The sequence below is a fragment of the Paroedura picta genome, chromosome 3, assembly GCF_049243985.1.
Source record: "Paroedura picta isolate Pp20150507F chromosome 3, Ppicta_v3.0, whole genome shotgun sequence".
NCBI lineage: Eukaryota > Metazoa > Chordata > Lepidosauria > Squamata > Gekkonidae > Paroedura > Paroedura picta.
Window position 1 is genome coordinate 133,711,713 of NC_135371.1, and position 19,730 is coordinate 133,731,442.

The window sequence follows — 19,730 nt, forward strand, 5'->3', positions numbered from 1 at the left end:
GACGCTCCGGGAAACGTGTCACTTCTATAAACTCTGAACAATACAATAAAATCAGAGTCCAGTAGCACCTTTAAGACCAACAAAGATTTAATCAAGGCGTGAGCTTTCAAGTGCAAGCACCCTTCGTCAGACTATTTTCTTCTTACATGACAGGGAACAATACAATTATCAGTCCCCCAAACTATTAGCTTGAGCCAGTTTGGTGTAATGGTTAGGAGTGCGGACTTCTAATTTGGCATGCCAGGTTCGATTCTGCGCTCCCCCACATGCAGCCAGCTGGGTGAACTTGGGCTCGCCGCGGCACTGATAAAACTGTTCTGACTGAGCAGTGATATCAGGGTTCTCTCAGCCTCACCCACCCCACAGGGTGTCTGTTGTGGGGAGAGGAAAGGGAAGGCGAATGTAAGCCGCTTTAAGACTCCTTCAGGTAGAGAAAAGTGGCATATAAGAACCAACTCTTCTTCTTCTTCTTCTTGTGTGTGTGTGTGTGTGTGTGTGTGCGCGCGCGCGCCCATATGTTTAATTCTTACGAGTTTCCAATAAACTTTCGATAGGCGGTGATGGCTGCCTACATAGAGTTGGGCGTCAATAGCCGGGGCGGCCAGCGCGCGCTCTTCACGCGCGAGGGAAAAGCCCCGCGTGGCCTGCGCCTCTCCCGCGCCGAGCAGGCCGCCTCGCCGCCACCGCCTGGGCAAGCCCTTCCCCGCCCACCTCTCCGTGCAAGGCGAGCATCCGCCCCAGCGTGGCGGAAGGGAAGCTCAGAAAAGCAGCCCAGCTGGGGCGCCGGGCACGGCCAGGGCAAGGAAAGTCCGAGCGACGCTGTGAGGAGTCGAGCTGCCGGCCGAGCGACAGGCTCTCCGGGCCTGCAGCATGGACGCCTTTTGCGGCTCCCGCTTTTGGGTAAGCGCCACCCCTTCGCGGCGTCCCGGGAGCCCCGAGGAGCCGCCAGTCCCCGAGAGAGGAGCCCGCGCATCCTCGGCCGCCGCAACGGGCTCGTTCCCCGCTTCAGTCAAGGGACGCTTCAGCTCAGCTGCCTGCCGACACTTACAAGCAAGGGACCTCACGTGAGGTCTGGGCAGCCGTGCTGGCCCTGGAAACAAAGAGAAGGGGGGGGGCGGATGAGGAAGATGGGGCAAGCGGGACTGCAGCGCTCCGAGTTGGGCAGAGTTTCTGGGTTTCGGTCTGGTGAACTGCTGTCAGGCGTTTGGAAAGGTTTGCCCTCCGTAGCTAGGGAAAGGCAACCGAAAGTATAGAATCAGAACTCCTTGCGCTGCTTGGGAGCGGCACCGGCGGAGAGGGGTGGGGTGGACCGCGAGCGCGCCAGGGCAACCGATTTTGCAAAAGGAAAAGTGCAGGGAAGGCTGAGAATAGGAAAGCTTTGTGATGTGGTTTAGAAGACCCGAACAAAGGGTCTTAATTAGATGTCCCAGCAGTTTTTGAGTCGGAGTGAAACTGTAAGGAGTCGAAACTGCAAGGTCGCCTCTTATGGAATCAACTGGTGTAGATCAAGGACAAGGGGAGGGCTACTATGGTTTGCCTTGTTTGCACTTTCCACCACCCAGAGCCGAAGTACCCAACTGAGGAGCTCTACCTGGTTTGTTATCACGTGGGTTTTTTTAAAAAAACCTGCTCTGGAGCACAGTGACTCACCCACATGTTTAAACATTTTTACCTTGCCGCAGGATTCATGGATACATAAACACCGACTCCCTGTAAATCCTTGGAGATGTAGCCCTTCCTAATGGAGGGGTGTGTGTGCGCGCGTGTAGCCCTTTTTACTGGAAGGGGTTTCAAATCAATAAATGACAGCTCCTTTATGGCTTGACAAGATATTCAAGTGTTTCAAAAGTAAAAGCATTCAAGAAGTTAAATAGATTTCAGTATAACGCCAATATAACACTCTTTATCATGAAGCCCAGAACTTCTCAACTATATATAGAACTAAATCACAACAGCTATAAACATAGTAACTTTAATAGAAATAGAATCTTCAGTGACCTTCTAAAGGGCCAATCCTAGCAGACAATGTTTAGTGACACACACAAAAAAACCCAGGTCCAAAACATATAGAACAGCAAGGCTGCTTCTTCTCACCAGCTTCTTTAATGCCTCTTGCTGCTGCTGCTGCTGCTGCTGCTGTGGAGTTCTTCCCTAGTTGGGCCTACAAAGGAATTAGCCGTTGTCCCTCAGTCAAGCTAGTGTAGGCCTTCTCTCTACTGCTGCAGGCCAGACTGACTGAGATGGAAAGAGTTAATCTGGCCCATCGCATATCTGCAAAGGAATTAGCAGTCATCCTTCATTCAAGTTCTAAGCCTTCTCTCTACTTGCCAGACTGACAGAGGGGTGGGCTTCTGCAACTTGTATTATATGGGCAACTGCCAATGCACCCTGACCCTTGGTTCCTTAGGCCTTAATCCTAAACTCTTTAATTAAAATATTAAAACAAAATGACATGGGTTACAGAAACATTTCCTAAATCCAGGTGCGTGGGTCCCTTACGAAACATGCTTTCTTATGCATGGAAGTGTTTACTATTACTGGCTCATAAGGACATAGGGAGCTACTCCCTGACACTGCAGGTTTACTAATGTGAACCTGGCTAGGCTGGTATTTTCCATCTCTTTGCTACTGTACTCTTCTAATCCTGTATTAAGCCAATGCAAGTTGCAACAGTGTAATTGCTAGAGGTGATTTTTTGTCAAAGTATTTCTCTTTAATCATGGTTGGAGTTTTGTTCAGTCCTACATTAGATAGATACTTCTGGTCCTTTCAGTATATGTAGGTTCAACAATGGTGGGGGGGCAAGGTTTTTTAAAACCTCTTCATTCTGCAGCTGGCTAGCACTTATCCTCTGTGTCCTGAAGACCAGGCGCTGAAAGACTGGCAGTGTCCTTGCTTTGTTGAATGCTGCATGGGTGTCTGTGAAGAACGAGAAGATAGTGATGAATAATGGGCAGCGGCTGCAACAGAGTGCTTGTTATTAGATGCTCATCGCAGGTTGGCGAATGGTGAAGAGAGGGTGCCTCCACCTATGTGTTTTCCATTCTACACATCTCAACCCCATTTCCTACTCTGTGGGTGTGCACTCATCTGGCAGTCCGCCTCATATCTGCATTGAAGGTTTACTTTTCCAAAAGGTGATGGTGTCATTAAGATTATACTTCCCCATCCCGTGTAGGGCGGTGCATTGAAACTTTGTCCCCAGTTAATTGCATGTTTTCCCCCACACACACCTTGCCTGTGACCATGCAAGGAAAAATTATGCTTTAAATATTTATTTATTTATTTATTTATTTAAAGCATTAAAATTAACAATCATTAATAACCAGCCACTAAAAACTGAGAAGCATAAAAACCCAAATCATAACATGTTTAGCATTTGAAACGATCCCAGCTAGAAACTGTTTTTTTTTTGGGGGGGGGGGAATTAAGAGATTGAGTTCCCAGGTACAAACGAAGGTCAAAAAGAAATTAAAGACTAGGATAGGCAGTAGGTAATGCCTTCAATGGGGGAAGGAATTCTACAGGTGAGGTGCCACCACTGTAAAAGCCCTGTATCTATAAATCATCTGCCTCATATCTGCAAGCAGAGATAGAGAGAGCAAGACTTGTTAGCTGGAACTCAACTGGAAAACTGGACAGTATGGCAAGTACATTGACCCCAAGTCATTTAGGGCAGTGGTCCCCAACCTGCGGGCTGCGGCCCGGTGCCGGGCCGCGGCTCCCTCTCCCCGCCTGCCCCCCCCCCGCAGTAAAAAACTTCCCAGGCCGCAAGCTTGCGGCCCGGGAAGCTTCTTACTGCGGGAGGGCGGGGAGAGGGAATCAGGGCTGGGCCGCGCCCATGCGGGCACGGCCCGAGGGCGCGGCCCAATGCGTAGGCGCGGCCCGCGGGCACAGCCCGATGCGTGGGCGCGGCCGATGCGTGGGCGTGGCCCGCGCGGGCACGGCCCACGGCCCAATGCCCTACCGGTCCCCAACCTCAGAAAGGTTGGGGACCACTGATTTAGGGCTTTATATGTAAGAACCAGTAATTTGAATTGGCTTGGAGATGCTTATGCAGCAGTACCAGGAAGTAGGAATGCGCAGTCAGTGGGGTGGATACTACAGCATATTCCCATGAGCGCAAGAACTTCCGCTTGCTGAATACGACTTTCTCATCTTCCCTGTTCCTCAGCAGCCCAAAGTGACCACCGGAATCCTGCTTCTAAAAGGTCCCTCTATCAGGATTTCAGGGAAGCATTTTGGACTGCCAGAGAAGGGGAGGGCTGAGAAACTTGGTTCATTTTTATTTACCTGGCAGTGGGAGGGAGTAGAACAGCCAGGGGATAGAATATAAATATAAGAACAGTGTTCACAGAATCTGCCATATCCTAGGTTCTGTTTTCACATTTCATATATTAACTAGAGGAAAGTTTAAATCTTATTCAAGATGATGTTGAAACCAATAAAAGACACTGACACAAAACACTGCACCCACAGACCTGAAAAATGCTGTTGGCACAATAAACCTTTACATGCATTAAACAAAGAATAATGTTGCTACTGATGCCATCTAAAACACATACATATGGACACTCGCATTTTAGGATTCCTCTGAGGATAACTTCCAAGCAGAGCAGCTTCTCCTTAAGAGTTTGGAGGATGGCATCCTCTGTGCCTTAACCTTCTGTTCTGCCTCTCTGCCAGCAGACATGAATTAAACATTTCCATTCCTTGCCTTACACATGTACATCCCCAGATAACAGAATCTTTCAAACATCCAAAACTAGCAGATAAATAGTAGCCAGAGAAATAATGCAATGGCTGATGGAAGGCGGAAACAGTGAACATGAAACTGACAGCTGGAGCAGTTCTCTCCATGAGAAATCTTCTGATTGACAGCATTATTGTCACTTATGTGACTACTGATGATGCTAAATCAATCTTCAAGGCAAGCTCCTGGGCAACTTGTTGATCACTGTGTGAAACTGGACTAGATGGACCACTGGTTTGGCCCAGCAGGACTGTTCTCTCTAGAAATGCAATCTAGCTTTTCCTGTCTTGGTGTGCTTTTATATATATACTAGTTTCAAAGCCCCTTTATAAAAAGGGGTTTTGAAAGGGGAGAAGGCGCGTGAGTCCAGCAGGGAGGGAACCCCCAGCAGCCGTGCTTCGCGCGACTGCTGGGGGTTCCCTCGGGCGGCGGTCTGACTCGGACTGGCGGTCTGACTGCTGGGGGTTCCCTCGGGCGGCGGTCAGTCCTGGAGCAACTGCGAGCCGCGCTGTGCGCGGCTCGCAGTTGCTCAGGCTGGGTCCCGTGAGAAGTGAATGTCCCAATAAGAAGAGCTCTAGATAAAATAGGTGGAGTTTTTCAAGAGTAAATTAAGAGGCCTGTGAAACCAAACCACCAACGCATATTTGCTTGGCAAATTTATGACCTACTTGGCTTGCTGCCTCCAAACTAGGCCTTTCCCCTACTTCCCACTTACAGTTTCTTTTACCTTTCCAAAGAGGCACCTTGTTCTACTTCCTTACAGTTGTTATCTTTGACATCAAGATCAGAACTCCACCCAAGGGATGCTGTGGGAGGGGAGAGAAACATTCCTTTTCAGCTAGTCTTTTACCTTTCTCCTGTTTACCCAGGAGACCTCCTACAATTTGTGGCCATGTTTACCCATAGTGTTTTGTTTCAGTATCTCCTGGTTTTTCAGATTACTTATTAGGCTGGCTTTCCCTCCAAGCCCGAGCCTTGCTTGTTGTTATAAACGAGCTAACCTATTAAGCAAATTAGATGTACAGGCCCTGTACTTTCACTGCTGTTTTACTCAATGCTAGATTTCTGTGTGTAAAAATGACAACCTACCTTCCTGGATTATGACTAAAGGATATAACATTGAATAGCCTGCTGTCTGTGGCATGAGAGTAGCACATACAGACTGAGGAAGGAGAGTGAATATAAATCCTCATATTAGTCTCCAGCTTAGATGTCAAGAATACTTACAATGTAGTTGAGAGTAGCACTATCCTTAGAGGCTTTTGGGGCAAGATCAAAGACCTTGTGGTGATATGTGTGGGAGATGGGCCCATTAATGATAATGCTGATGTTGGGGTGGATGTCTTTAGACCCACTGTGTGTGGAAGGGCAGTGCACACACTTCCTACTGCAGCCTAAAATAACCTGAAATGCTTCTCCTGGATGCTGGAGAGTGCCCTGATGGAGCGACTGGAGGAGTTGAAGATAGGGCTGCCAACCTGTAGGCAGGCCATGGAGCTCTCCCAGAATTACAACAGATCTCCTGATAACTAGACATGATGTATTCGGAGGCTGAGTCTATGGTACTATACCCTGCTGAGGTATAGTACTATACCCTGCTTTTCTCCACAAACCCTGCCCTCCCCAGCCTCCATCCCTGAATCTCCAGGAATTTTCCAAACCTAGTTGAAAGGCATTCATGGGAGGAGAAAACTGGCAACCCCCCTTCTCACATATGAATCTCTTTAGCAGAATCCAATCCATAGTTGTTTATGCCTTTGTGCTCTAAGCAGGGTCTTGATGCTGTTTACTTGGTGTTATGATGTATAGATTAGAGTATTGATATGCTGTATGCTGCCTAGATGGTCAAAATCTGCTCTGAACGCATGCCGAACTGTAGTATAGATAATAACGGCCTGATTGTTTTTAGTTTCTTAGATAGTGTAGCAGTACCATGCCTCATTGCTTATCTATATAGCCCTATTTTATTGCTGCTTCTATCTGCTACTTCTCAGCATGATCCTATTTTACAGCAAATGAAGCAGTATGCACTCAAAAGTTCTGCAGTTGTCAGTAGTTATATGCAACTCCCACTGATTCTAATAAATATACTGATGTAAAATTAAGCTAAATTGGATCTGGAATGGAGAAGGTCAAGCAGCAGGGATATGGGATTCTATAATTCTTTGGTCGAGAGTATCAGTTATCTATGGACTTTTATTTGTTCATGTTTCTGGGTAGCTTTGAAAAGTTACAATCCATAATGAATGCATGGATCATTAACATGTACTTTATTTCCACTGCTGCTGATAGTTGCATGTAGTTGGGGGACAATAATGGAAAATAATTTTGTGTGGGTAAGCATAAGCAGCAGTGAAGATGGGGTGAATTGTTATTACTGTTAATGAATCCTGAGTTGGCCCTTACTTTTAGGCATCTACATTGCCATATATATTCTGTAGATTTGAAGCCAAGAATAATTTGGACTAGCATAATACTAGAAAGGTCACAACAGTAACTATTCCGGAAGAACAGTAACTGGTGTTTTTCTGTACCCCCACTTATATCACTTTCAGCAGGGTTTTGTGTGTGTGTGTGTGTGTGTGTGTGTGTGCACGCGCGCCAATAATGGGCTGAGTTTCCAAACTCAAGGGGGCCAGACTGTGGCTCTCCAGATGTCCATGGATGACAGTTGAGTCAGCATGGCTCATGGTAGTTGTAGTTCATGGACATCTGGAGAGCCACAGGCTCCACACCTAAATCTCCAGGAATTTCTCAAGCGGGTGCTGGCAATCCTTGTTTCCATGTCTTTTCTATTTCCACGGAAGACCTTTCCCATCTTGAAGACGCAGGGCCAGTAAAGTAGCACCTGCTGTATAAAAGCTGTTCAAGGCATATTCTCTCCTGTATAAAAGCTGTTCAAGGCATATGGAACTCTACTATGAAAAATATGACAACTCTATGTGCGGCTGTCTTTCCCTTCCTTTCTCAGTGGAAACTCATAATACTGAAGTTTTTCTTGCTCCAAACTTCATTTGGCGAGATAGTCCAAGTAGAAGCTCCACTGCTCCTGGAATTCTTCCCTTGGTTTCTTATTGACTATGGATGTAAGTCTTGCCATTTTCGCTAATTCAGCAAGTTTGTCCAGCCATAGATCAATAGTTGGAATCTCCTATGATTTCCAGTACATAGCCAAGACTAGTCTTGCTACCATCATAGCATAAAAGAAGAAAACTCTAGCATGAGGGGGAAGTAATTCTGAACACAGACTTAACAACATATATTCAGCTATCATAGGAAACTTAATGTTAAACGTCTCTTCTAAAACAGCATGTTGTTGTTCTTGTTAGGTGCGAAGTCATGTCCGACCCATCGCGACCCCATGGACAATGATCCTCCAGGCCTTCCTGTCCTCTACCATTCCTCAAAGCATTCTAAAGCATCCAAGAAAAGTGTGTAACCAACCTTTGCTTGAAGACTGCCAGTGAGGGGGAGCTCACCACCTCCTTAGGCAGCCTATTCCACTGCTGAACTACTCTGACTGTGAAATTTTTTCCCTGATATCTAGCCTATATCGTTGTACTTGTAGTTTAAACCAGTGGTCCCCAACCCCCGGGCCGCAGTCCGGTGCCGGGCCGAAGCGGCTGATCAGCCTGCGGCCCGGCAAGCTTCTTGCTTTGGGAGGGGGCGGGAAGAGAAGCTTGCCGGGCCGCAAGCTAATCGGCTGCTTTGGCGGCCGATTTCCTTGCGGCCTGGAGGGGCGGGGAGAGGGAGCCGCGGCCGCCAGTATGCCGGCGGCACAAACGCGCATGCGCAGACTTGCCGCCCTCTCCCCGCACCCCGGCGCAGCGGTCCGCAGCCTGACAAAGGTTGCGGACCACTGGTTTAAACCCATTGCTGCATGTCTTTTCCTCTGCAGCCAATGGGAACAGCATCTTGCCCTCCTCCAAGTGACAACCTTTCAAATACTTAAAGAGGGCTATCATGTCCCCTCTCAACCTCCTTTTCTCCAGGCTGAACATTCCCAAGTCCCTCAACCTATCTTCATAGGGCTTGGTCCCTTGGCCCCAGATCATCTTCGTCGCTCTCCTCTGTATCCTTACAATTTTATCTACGTCCTTCTTGAAGTGAGGCCTCCAGAACTGCACACAGTACTCCAGGTGTGGTCTGACCAGTGCCGTATACAATGGGACTATGACATCTTGTGAATTTGATGTGATGCCCCTGTTGATACAACCCAAAATGGCATTTGCCTTTTTTACCACTGCATCACACTGCCTGCTCATGTTTAGTTTACAATCCACAAGTACCCCAAGGTCTCGTTCACACACAGTGTTACTCCACCCAGCCACCTCATTCTCTGTCATCCCCTTCTTCTTTTGCCCTCAATCGCTCCCAGCATTAGGCTCTTCTCCAGGGAGTCCTTCCTTCTCATGAGGTGGCCAAAGTATTTCATCTTCAGGATCTGGCCTTCTAAGGAGCAGTCTGAGCTGATCTCCTCTAGGACTGTCCGGTTTGTTCGCCTTGCAGTCCAAGGGACTCGCAAGAGTCTTCTCCAGCACCAGAGTTCAAAAGCCTCAATTCTTTGACGCTTGGCCTTCCTTATGGTCCAACTTTCACAGCCATAAATTTCAACTGGGATGACCATAGCCTTGACTAAACGCACTTTTGTTGGCAGGGTGATGTCTCTGCTTTTTAGGACGCTGCCATAGCTTTCCTCCCCAGGACCAAGCATCTTTTAATTTCTTTGCTGCCATCCCCATCTGCAGTGATCTTGGAGCCCAGGAAAATAAAATCTGTCACTACCTCCATTTCTTCCCCATCTATTCGCCAGAAATTGAGAGGGCCGGATGCCATGATCTTCATTTTCTTGATGTTGAGTTTCACGCCAACTTTTGCACTCGCCTCCTTCGCCTGCATCAAAAGGATCTTTAGTTCCTCATCGCTTTCTGCCATTAGAGTGGTATCATCTGCATATCCGAGGTTGTTGATATTTCTCCCTGAAATCTTGATCCCAATTTGTGACCCCGCCTTTCTAACCCCCCCTTTCTCATGATGTGCTCCGCATACAAGTTAAATCGGCAAGGTGACAATATACAGCCTTGCCGAACTCTTTTCTCAATTTTGAACCAATTAGTGATTCTATGCCCGGTTCTCACTGTTCCTTCTTAACCTGCATATAGGTTTCTCAGGAGACAGATAAGATGCTCTGGTATTCCCATCTCTTTAAGAACTTGCCACAATTTGTTGTGTTCCACACAATCAAAGGCTTTAGCATAGTCAATGAAGCAGAAGTAAATGTTCCTCTGGAACTCCCTAGCTTTCTCCATGATCCAGTGTATGTTGGCAATTTGATCTCTAGTTCCTCTGCCTCTTCGAAATCCTGCCTGTACTTCTGGAAGTTCTCAGTCCACATATTGCTGGAGCCTAGCTTGTAGGATTTTGAGCATAACTTTGCTAGCAGGAGAAATGAGTGTAATGGTGCGGTAGTTTGAGCATTCTTTGGCATTGCCCTTCTTTGGGATTGGAATGTAAACTGACCTTTTCCAATCCTGTGGCCACTGTTGAGTTTTCCAAATTTACTGGCATATTGAGTGTAGCACTTTTACTGCATCGCCTTTTAAGATTTTGAATAGTTGTAATCTCCACTAGCTTAATTGTTGCTCAGACTTCCTAAGGCCCGTTTGACTTCACATTCCAGGATGTCTGGCTCCAGGTCAGTGAGTACCTCCTCGTGGTTATCAGGGATGTTAAGCTCACTCTTGTACAGCATGTACCTTTACCCAAAATCTGTATACTTTCCCACATGTCCACCACATGTGGAAAAAGGAGCCTACTTTTTCATGACATTTCCAACACATATTGTTATACCCCTTAGACATCTTTGCAATTACTTTAGGTGTTACATACCATCTATAAAACATCTTGTACCAATTTTCTCTTAATATCTGACTATTTATTAAGTTATGCACTTTGACCCATATATGTTCCCATGTTTCCAATATTCTGCATCCATTTGATCATACATATCATATTTGGTCATATTTGGTCTCATATCTTAATAACAGTTTATATATCTGCCTTGCAGATGTGGTTTAGCTTGCACTAAAATATTCTCAAAATCCAGGAGTGGAGCCCCCATCTTCACCTGACTGGTAAAAGGTATCCCCTGTGCAAGCACCAGGCCATGTCTGACCCTTGGGGTGACGCCCTCTAGGATTTTCATGGCAGACTCAATACGGGGTGGTTTGCCAGTGCCTTCCCCAGTCATTACCGTTTACCCCCCATCAAGCTGGGTACTCATTTTACCGACCTCGGAAGGATGGAAGGCTGAGTCAACCTCGAGCCAGCTGCTGGGATCGAACTCCCAACCTCATGGGCAGACAGCTTCCGACAGCATGTTGCTGCCTTACCACTCTGCGCCGCAAGAGGCTCTTCCATCTGACTGGTATACTCTGAATTAAATCTAGAAAGCAATTGATTAAATTCTAACCACTGTATTTCCAAGCCTTCTTTTTTAACATTTGAATATCTTTGGATAACATATCCTTGTATCTTAGGCAGGTCATCCTCTTCTGTTGAGATCTTGAAAAATAAGCTTCAACCAGAGATTTCATCAATGAAGGTGAAGGTGAAAGTCTATTTTGGTATCTATGCCAAATATTCATCAGGCCAGATGACCATATATTAAGATTTGTTTTTTACTTCACCTTTTGTTTTAGCAGGGGGCCAAAGAATATTATGAAGTCCTTCCCCCAAACCTGCCTTCTTCAAAATTAAGTCTGTAGCCATTGGATCCATTATCCAGTCTGACAGGGTCACAATCGTGGCAGCATGTAAATAAAGCTTTAGGTTGGGAACAGCTTGACCGCCTCTTTTCTTCTCATCTTGTAGAATCTTGAAAGCAATCCTTGGTCTCTTATACTCCCAGATAAACTTATTTAGTTCTGTTTGCCATTTATATAACATCTTATCTTTAATTGGTAGACGTAATACTTGAAATAAGAAGTTAAACTTGTAAAATGTTCATTCTAACTGTGTGCGTGGACCAGGAGCATTTTAACCTGGCCAACCTTGTCAAGTCTTGTTTGTACCTTATTCCACAGCTTTCCATAATGGTCATTTCCTAAGTGTATTCCAAGATATATTACCATCTTCGGGTTGACTTCACACCCAAAGCTATTTCTAATACATTGTGCATCCGAATCTGATGTCCCAGTCAGGATAATTTTAATCTTTGCTCTATTGATTTTGTAACCCGAGTATAGTCAAACAGAACTGTAGTGTATGTCAGTGGATTAGTCAGTACACAAACAACATCATCAGCATAACTTTTTAATTTAAATTATTCTCCTTCAACTTTTAAATCAGTAAGCTTATCTTCAGCTTGTATCTTAACTGCAAGCATTTCCAGTATCAGATTAAACAGCAATGGTGACAGGGGACATCCTTGTCTAGTGCCATTTTTTAATTTGAACAATGTCTTTAGTCAACATACCATTTATCAATATTCCAGCTTCTTGGGCAAAGTATATATGCTTAATCATGCTCAAAAAAGTTTTTCCACAGCCCAAGGAATCTAAAGTCACATACAGAAAGTTCCATTGAACATTGTCAAACGCTTTCTCAGCATTTAGAAAAAGAAATGCTGTCTGCAGCCTTCAATTTCAGGTGAAATCCATAGTGTTCAAAATAAAGCGTATCTCATTTCTCATATATCTCTTTGGCATGAAACCAGTCTGGTCTGGGTGTACCACTTCGCCAATACATCTTTTCAGTCTTTCAGCTAAAATCTTGGCGAAGATTTTATAATCCACATTTAGTAACGAAATAGGTCTGTAAGAATGTGGTGAAGATAATTCATAACCATCTTTAGGAATAAGAGTTATTGACGCCTGTTGCCAGGAATCCAGCAATTTCTTCTCAGGGTGGTCTATTACATCATTTATGATCTGAAGCAGTATAGGTGTGATTCACATGAGCTAACTTCTTATAGTACAACGGGGAAAGTCCATCAGGTCCAGGTGCCTTTTGTAGTTTCAAGGCTGCTATACCATCATTTATTTCTTGTATACTAACTCTATGATTGAGAATTTTGTGATGTTGTTCTGCCGGTCTCACAATCTTCAAGCCTTTTTGGATCTTCAAAAATATAATCATTAATTCTCCATCTTCTCATACCTACTTTACAGTAGGACAGTTCAACCAATAAGGGGTTATGGTCAGCAAAGGTGTTAGGTAAAATTTCAGTATTAACAACCTTCGGAACTATAAACTTAGAGGACCACCATTGGTCAATCCTTGAGTAAGAGCCATGATGGTGGGAGTAGAATCTGTACTGATGAGTCTTTGGGTGACATTCTCTCCAGACATCAACCAAGGAAAATTGTTGGAAGTTTATTAGTGCAGATTGGGGAAGCATGGACCAGCTTTTTTACAAGATTTGTCCAATGATAGATTCAAATTGTGTTAAAATCTCCCAGAATGATGTCCATTATCAGCCACCTCTGAGTGCTGAAAAAAATTCTTCATAAAATTTTTCTTTTGCATTATTTGATGTACAAATCAAATAATATCAATTATTTGATGTACAAATCAAATATTTATAAGCACATACTTCTGCCCATCCGGAAGGAAATGGCCTTCAAGACCTTGTATTAGAAATTCTGCTTTTATATTTGGATTCACCACATATGTCACAACTCCTTTTTTAAAACTGATGCTGAGACTACAAATTCATTTCCTAACTTTTTAACGGTTAGCAGGTTTTGATGTTTTCTGTTAACATGAGTCTCTTGGAGGCAGATTATATCTACTCTGAACTTTCTAAGTTGGTTGAAAATTTTGGAGTGTTCGCTAGCTGCATTTAGTCCATTAATGTTTTCATGGAAAATCTTTAATATCTCCATGGCGCTGGGAGGTTCCTGTTGCGCCTTCATGGTGAGGTCTCACGTCCTGGCCAGCCGCTCCTTGTTGATCTTGTTGTGGGACTTCTTGTTGCAATTGAGCCAAGGCAGATCCTTTAGACAAGGAATCTGCCAGTTCTCGTGGTTGTTGAAGAGTTTTGATTATTTTACTTCCTGACGGCAAGATTACTTCCAGAGCAAACTGAATCTTCCAAAAATATCTTATGTTTTGACCAATTTAGATTTGATGTAGAAAGTGGAATTGTGCTCTCTTCTGTAGGATATCAACAGGTAGATCTTGAAATACCTAAACTTCTTGGTCATCAAGCTGCAAAGGGTCGGAACAATTTTTCTCCAGCAAGGCTCTCTTAACAAGTTTACTGTCGAAGCTAACCAGTATATCTCTTGGTTGATTCCTACATGTTGCTGCTTTGGCGTAAACTCTGTAAACCTTATCAATACAAATATCCTCATCTGGGAGATATTTTTCAAGAGATGTAATGAGTTCTTGCCACAGATCTTGTTTTCTGTAACTTTCAGGGGCCCCTTTTGTCCTCACATTTCTAGCCCTAACTTCAGTTTCCAGGGCCTTCTGCTGTAGTTTTCCAGTCCTGCAGATCTAACTCTACTTGTTCAGTTTTATTCTTTAGTTCTCCCAGCTGTTTGATGTTATCCTCTACCACAGCTTTCAACTCGTCAATCCTGTCCGAGAGCTCATTCTTGCAGTCTTGAATTTCCTTCTGGATTTCATTGACCTGCTCCTTATGCAGCCCTTTGGCAAATGCTTTTAACTCTTTACTTTACTCTTCTAGAAGACGGGCCATATGTGTCATATCCAGGGTTTCTTCTTCAGAATCCTCTGTTTCCAGTTCTACTTCTTTATCTTTAATCTTTTTGGTTCTTCTCAAAGTGGCTATGTTTTCACTTCCTAAAGGCAATTAAATCTCCAGTTAGTTTCTTCTTTGTTGACCTAATTTAGGAAGAGTTCAGGATTTTCATCTCCCTTTGGAATCAGACTACCATTATTGGCATAAAGAATTGACAAAACTATAACATTTACATTGATGTTAACATTTTATGCAGTTACAGAGCTCAAAACCAAAAGGTTATCTCTTAGAACAGCCAACAGGATTGAGACAATTGTCATAATAGATGTAGGATCTGTCTTGTGTAACAATCTTTATCCAATGTTTCTCATTTACACAAAGGAGACTTGATTTTTCCCAATGGTCAGCTAGCAAGGATCAGTAATGAGCAAATTTTCGGCATTCTAACAGTATATGAATTGGTATGTCTGGAAATTTGCACCCATGGAGGCACAGTCTTTCAGAGGGAGGAATTTGATGGAAATATATTGAAACGGGCTAATAAATAAGGTCTTTTTAGTAAGTTTACATCCAAAATAGAGATACATTGGCAAAATTTTGTATAATAGCGGAATTCCCAGAAATGAGAAGAACATACACTGTTTACTGAAGAGCCCAGTAACTGATCATCCATATTTTCCAGTCTCTTGAGTTATTCATTTATGTAATGCCACTTCCTTGTAGGCTTTAAAAGCGTTGAGGTGTCAAGGCCAATAGTCGGAGGTTTCTGAGTTATTTTTTTAAACCAAAGGGATTAGTAAGAATCACCCAGAAGTCTGAATAATAAACTATTTGGCTGAGCATGATAATGGATCTTTAGCCAATATTTGAAGGTTGTCAACCAGGGTCTAGTTTCTAATCTCTGTTGCCTGGAAACCAGCTGTAATTTCAGAAGATCTTCAGCTGGCACATGTGGAAGTTGGCAACCCTAACTCCACTGCATTCCAGTATTCTGTTTTCACAATTTGTTTTCATACCTTAAAAATGCAGTTGCAGTACCAGTCTGTCCTGTGTGGTCTGTCAAACCATAATTGAAGCTCGCAGGTAGGTTTCTGCCATTCTCAATTTTCATTCCTTCTTTCTCTTTCCTGTTACTTACTTGCTGTTCTCTTGCAGGATGCATTAATCAGTTTTAAATTTCATAATAGTGATAGTGATATTAGTCATGAACAGGAAACTTGGGTGACAGGTGTATTTTAGTCTGCCAGTGGAGACATATGGAATCCCTATGCCCTCCAGCAACTTGTTGGTGGTCTTGTTGGAGGACTGGCAGTTCTATCTAACGGCTGCTATTGATGAGATCGCTTCTCGGCATCCGCTGATCCCCCACCTCAAGCAGGCTCCATGGTATTCCCAGGAGCTTCATGAGAGAAAGAGGGAAGTGAGACGGCTAGAGCAAATGTGGTGGAAAACTCATGACGAAGCAGCAAGAACATCCTACTGCATGCTTATGGAAGCGTATGAGATGGCAGTGAAGGTGGCGAAAAGGGATTTTCTTGCCACCAAAATCACGTCCACTTGCTCTCGCCTGGCACAATTATTTAGGGCAGTTCAATCTCTTACTGCCCTCGAGGAAGGGTGCCAAAATAGTATTGAATTGGATTTGAGCTGTGAGGCATTAGCAAGCTTTTTTGCAGATAAAGTCTTGTCACGCTGCCAGGATCTTCCTGCCATGATTGATACAGAATGTGAACTGGAAGCTCCGTGGCCATCACAGGAGGTGAAGTTTGATGGCTTCAGGTGGCTCTCTTTAACTGAAGTGGATAAGTTGCTGGGGTCGATGAGGGTGACCACTTGCCATCTGGTTCCTTGTCCATTGTGGTTGCTCAAATGGGGTGACCGATGGATAGGAGGGATATTGTCAACCTCTCTCTGACATCGGGAGCATTCCCTGAAGGGCTGTAGGAGACAGTGGTCTGGTTTTGGTTCTCTAACTGTTTCCCACTCTTTAACTAACTCTTAGTAGTTCTAAATGTACTCCCTGGGCATGTTCTGTCCTCATTAAGAAATTCCTGGATTTCTTTTTCTTGGTTTGTTTTGTAAGTCATATGTTCTGCACATGTGGAAAGATCTCAAATATGTAGAATGCCATGCCTTCTTTGTGGACAGCCTAGTTTTGATGCTATTGTGGTTGGCAAACGTCACCTATTTTTCTGGCAGGTATAGTAAAATTATAAGGCCAGCTATGCAAACTAATGAGCGACATGCAAAAGTAGTTGATTTTCATAATTTATAAGTGCTGTAAGACCCAGAATCTCCTGGAAGAAAATTCTAGCTATATTGGTGCAAGTTTTTTTGGGGGGGAGGGGAGTTGTTTGTTTGTTTTGTTCTGAATGCTGATAAAAAACAGACCCCATGGAAGAGCTTGCTGCCATATTGTAATGTTGCTACATCTGACTGACATTGTTCACTGAAAGGCTTTCCTCAAGTATTGGAGTAAGTTTATGATTCGTATCATTGCTTGAAATTAAATTGAAAAGACCTCCTAGCTACTTGCCTTGAGTCACTCTCAGTGCTGGGTAGCTTTTGATTATGGGGTTGGCAAATACTCTTCTCCCTCCGGACCCTAATTGTAGTGATGGCAAGATAAAGCCACTGTTGTCTATCTGGCTCCATCTCCTGCCAGGTGGGCTAATGACCCTGGTAATATTGAGGCTTCTTGTCTGCAGTTAGCTTAGAGTAACTCAGGGCAGGCTGTTTCAATACTGAAAAGGTAGGAAAGTTACAAACAGTGCCTCTTGCATACTAGTTTTCAGTGTTTCTCAATTCAAAAATGGAAAGGGAAAGTTCCCTGTTGTTCTAACCATCTCAGGTTTAATACGTGCCTGCAACCTTTCAGTTAATCAGAAAAGCACATTAAACAAGAAGCAAGGCTTGTTTTGAGCATCAGACTGAGATGGGTAGTGAAAGAGGCCCATAATACTCCATTCACATGTGCGCGTGTTTGACTTCATAGTCTCTAGGGTCACTTAAACCCTACTGAGCCAGACTGCCTCCACTCCTTGGTTGGCTTCATCAGCCCAATCTAGTAAGAGAAATATTTGTAAGCAGCCTTCTGTGCATACAACACCTCTGGGTAGGGATGGTGCATCTAGAATAAGGTGACCAGATTGTCCCGCTTTTGGAGGGACATCTGGGGGCACCTGGCAAATTGTACTTATGTTGAAATTTAAAAATTACAATACTATTTTTGCGTTCTATGCCTTCTATGAAAATTTTTGTTGCTCCATATAGACCAAAATTTTAATCAAGAACCTCCCCCCCCCCCCGGTCAATGGTGTCCCGCTTTACCAATGTTAAAATCTGATCACCTTAATCTAGAAGCATATCCTGATCTGCATAGGGCTGCCTAATCTGAGCCCTTAAGGAATTGGCTGGATGCTTCTTTTTATTTTGATGTAAATGTACATTCTCAGCCAGGATTCCCCAAGTTGTTACATGAGACTAATTGTCAGTGAATACAGATTTATCTGGACAAAAATTCTATTCCTCCTGACCTTGAAATGATTGGGAATTTGCAGTTGATGTTATTTTACCCTATACTATCTAAAATGCAAACCTGCAGTTACAGTGACCTTACATGTGAAAATGGCATTTATGTGTCTTATTCCTAGTGCATGTGCATAGAATCTCACTGCATAGTTGTTGGTGGTACCCATGGATTGCTTCAAGATGTAGCTCACCAGAAGTGTTGACCAGCAATACAGGGACAAGTGTTACAGAGGAGGCTAAATTACTTGGCAAGATACAACAGTTTGCCACATAGTGTTTCCTCCATAAATGTATTCAACCCTTTTCAAAGGCAGAACTACTTATGAGAAATTGAGTCCCCTTCCATTCCACTCAGCGGTACACAGAATGCTCTGAACTCAACTGAGCATGGTGGTTGCGCATAACCCAATATGATTCCATGATTACATTGTTCATTGCACAAGCACCATCCAGAGTGAATGCCCAGGGGTATATTTTCTACATTTTATGGGAAAACAGCCCCCCCAATATTTTGTTAAATCATACCAATATGCATTCATTCTTTGTTTCTATTCCTTTATGAGGTGAGTCAGAGTTTGCGTACTGCCCTTCAGCTGGAATTGTGAGAGATTACCCAGAGATGGAATTCGTTTTCCAACGCTGTGCACACTGTTGGGGGGGGGGGGAGTGTGGCGGTGGTGGTACTAAGGTTGATTTCAGTTCCAGAAAAAAAATTAAAACCCTTCTGGTTCCAAAATAATAGAAACAACCGTGGTGTCAACTTCTGCTTTAAGGTACAGCACTTAAACACTATATTATAAAAGGTTTGGGTTTGTTTTTGCAGTAGAAGCTCTGTATAACCTGACCCCTCCTCCCCCTCTCCTTGATAAGCATGGGTACTATAATGCAATTTCGAGCATTAAAGATGTAATGTCCTTACTGGTGACCTGGAACGGTGTTCTTTGTGCACACAGCTATCATAACGGAAATGAGTCAGGCAGTTGGCACTTAGAGATCAATGGAGCATGTGTGTAGAAGAAATAACTTCTTTTCAGAAACACAAACAGGTCTTGCTCTGAAACGTGTGAGAGTTTTGGGAAAATATTACCTTGCTATCAGTCCTGAACAAAGTTGCTATTCTTTTTCAGGATGCCGGGAGTCTAGCAGTTGTTATAGACAGGCAGTTGTACAGTTAGCAACTTGTTAGTCGTGCAACACAGTGGCTGCTCTTAGCAACTGCCAAGAAAAATCAGGGCCATTTCTTACCTCACTTTTCAGTATGCATCTCACACCGAGCATGTTGCAAATGTAATATTCAGTGTTCTGAAGCACGTGGCCTAAAATGTTAGGGATGCAAGTCACATGTCTTTAAATTAAAAAGTGTATGAATGTCTCCCTGATGAAGGGGGCTTTTTCCAGATCTGCTGAAAGGAGTAGTTGGTAGGTAAGTCTTGGCATGTCTTGAACCTTTCCTTTTTGGGAAGGTTATTAAACAGGTAGTGAATGGCATAGCTACTAAATATATATATAAGGTTGAGACATATGCCCCTGATCTCTTCAATATGGCTTCAGGCCGGTCGGTGTTTGGGACAGAGACAGCTTAGGGGCTACTTAGGGGGAGTTTTAAGACACTGTAACCCGCCATGAGCCATTTGGGAGTGGCGGGAAATAAATTGAAATAATAATAATAATAATAATATAGATAATCTCTGTCTTCGGGCAGACTAAAAGAATGCATCTTCATGTTGATAGATT

General features: G+C 43.9%; 1 protein-coding gene across 2 annotated transcripts in view; it reads left to right on the plus strand.

The window, feature by feature from the left end:
- The first annotated feature begins 640 nt into the window (after positions 1–640).
- ABCC3 (ATP binding cassette subfamily C member 3) overlaps positions 641–19,730 on the plus strand; it is a 99,900-nt gene continuing 80,810 nt past the window's right edge. For both annotated transcript variants that reach the window (XM_077327978.1, XM_077327980.1), the window contains exon 1: positions 641–900. In XM_077327978.1, the coding sequence (XP_077184093.1) occupies positions 871–900 (30 nt within the window). In that variant the 5' untranslated portion in view covers positions 641–870. The remainder of the gene's footprint in view (positions 901–19,730) is intronic.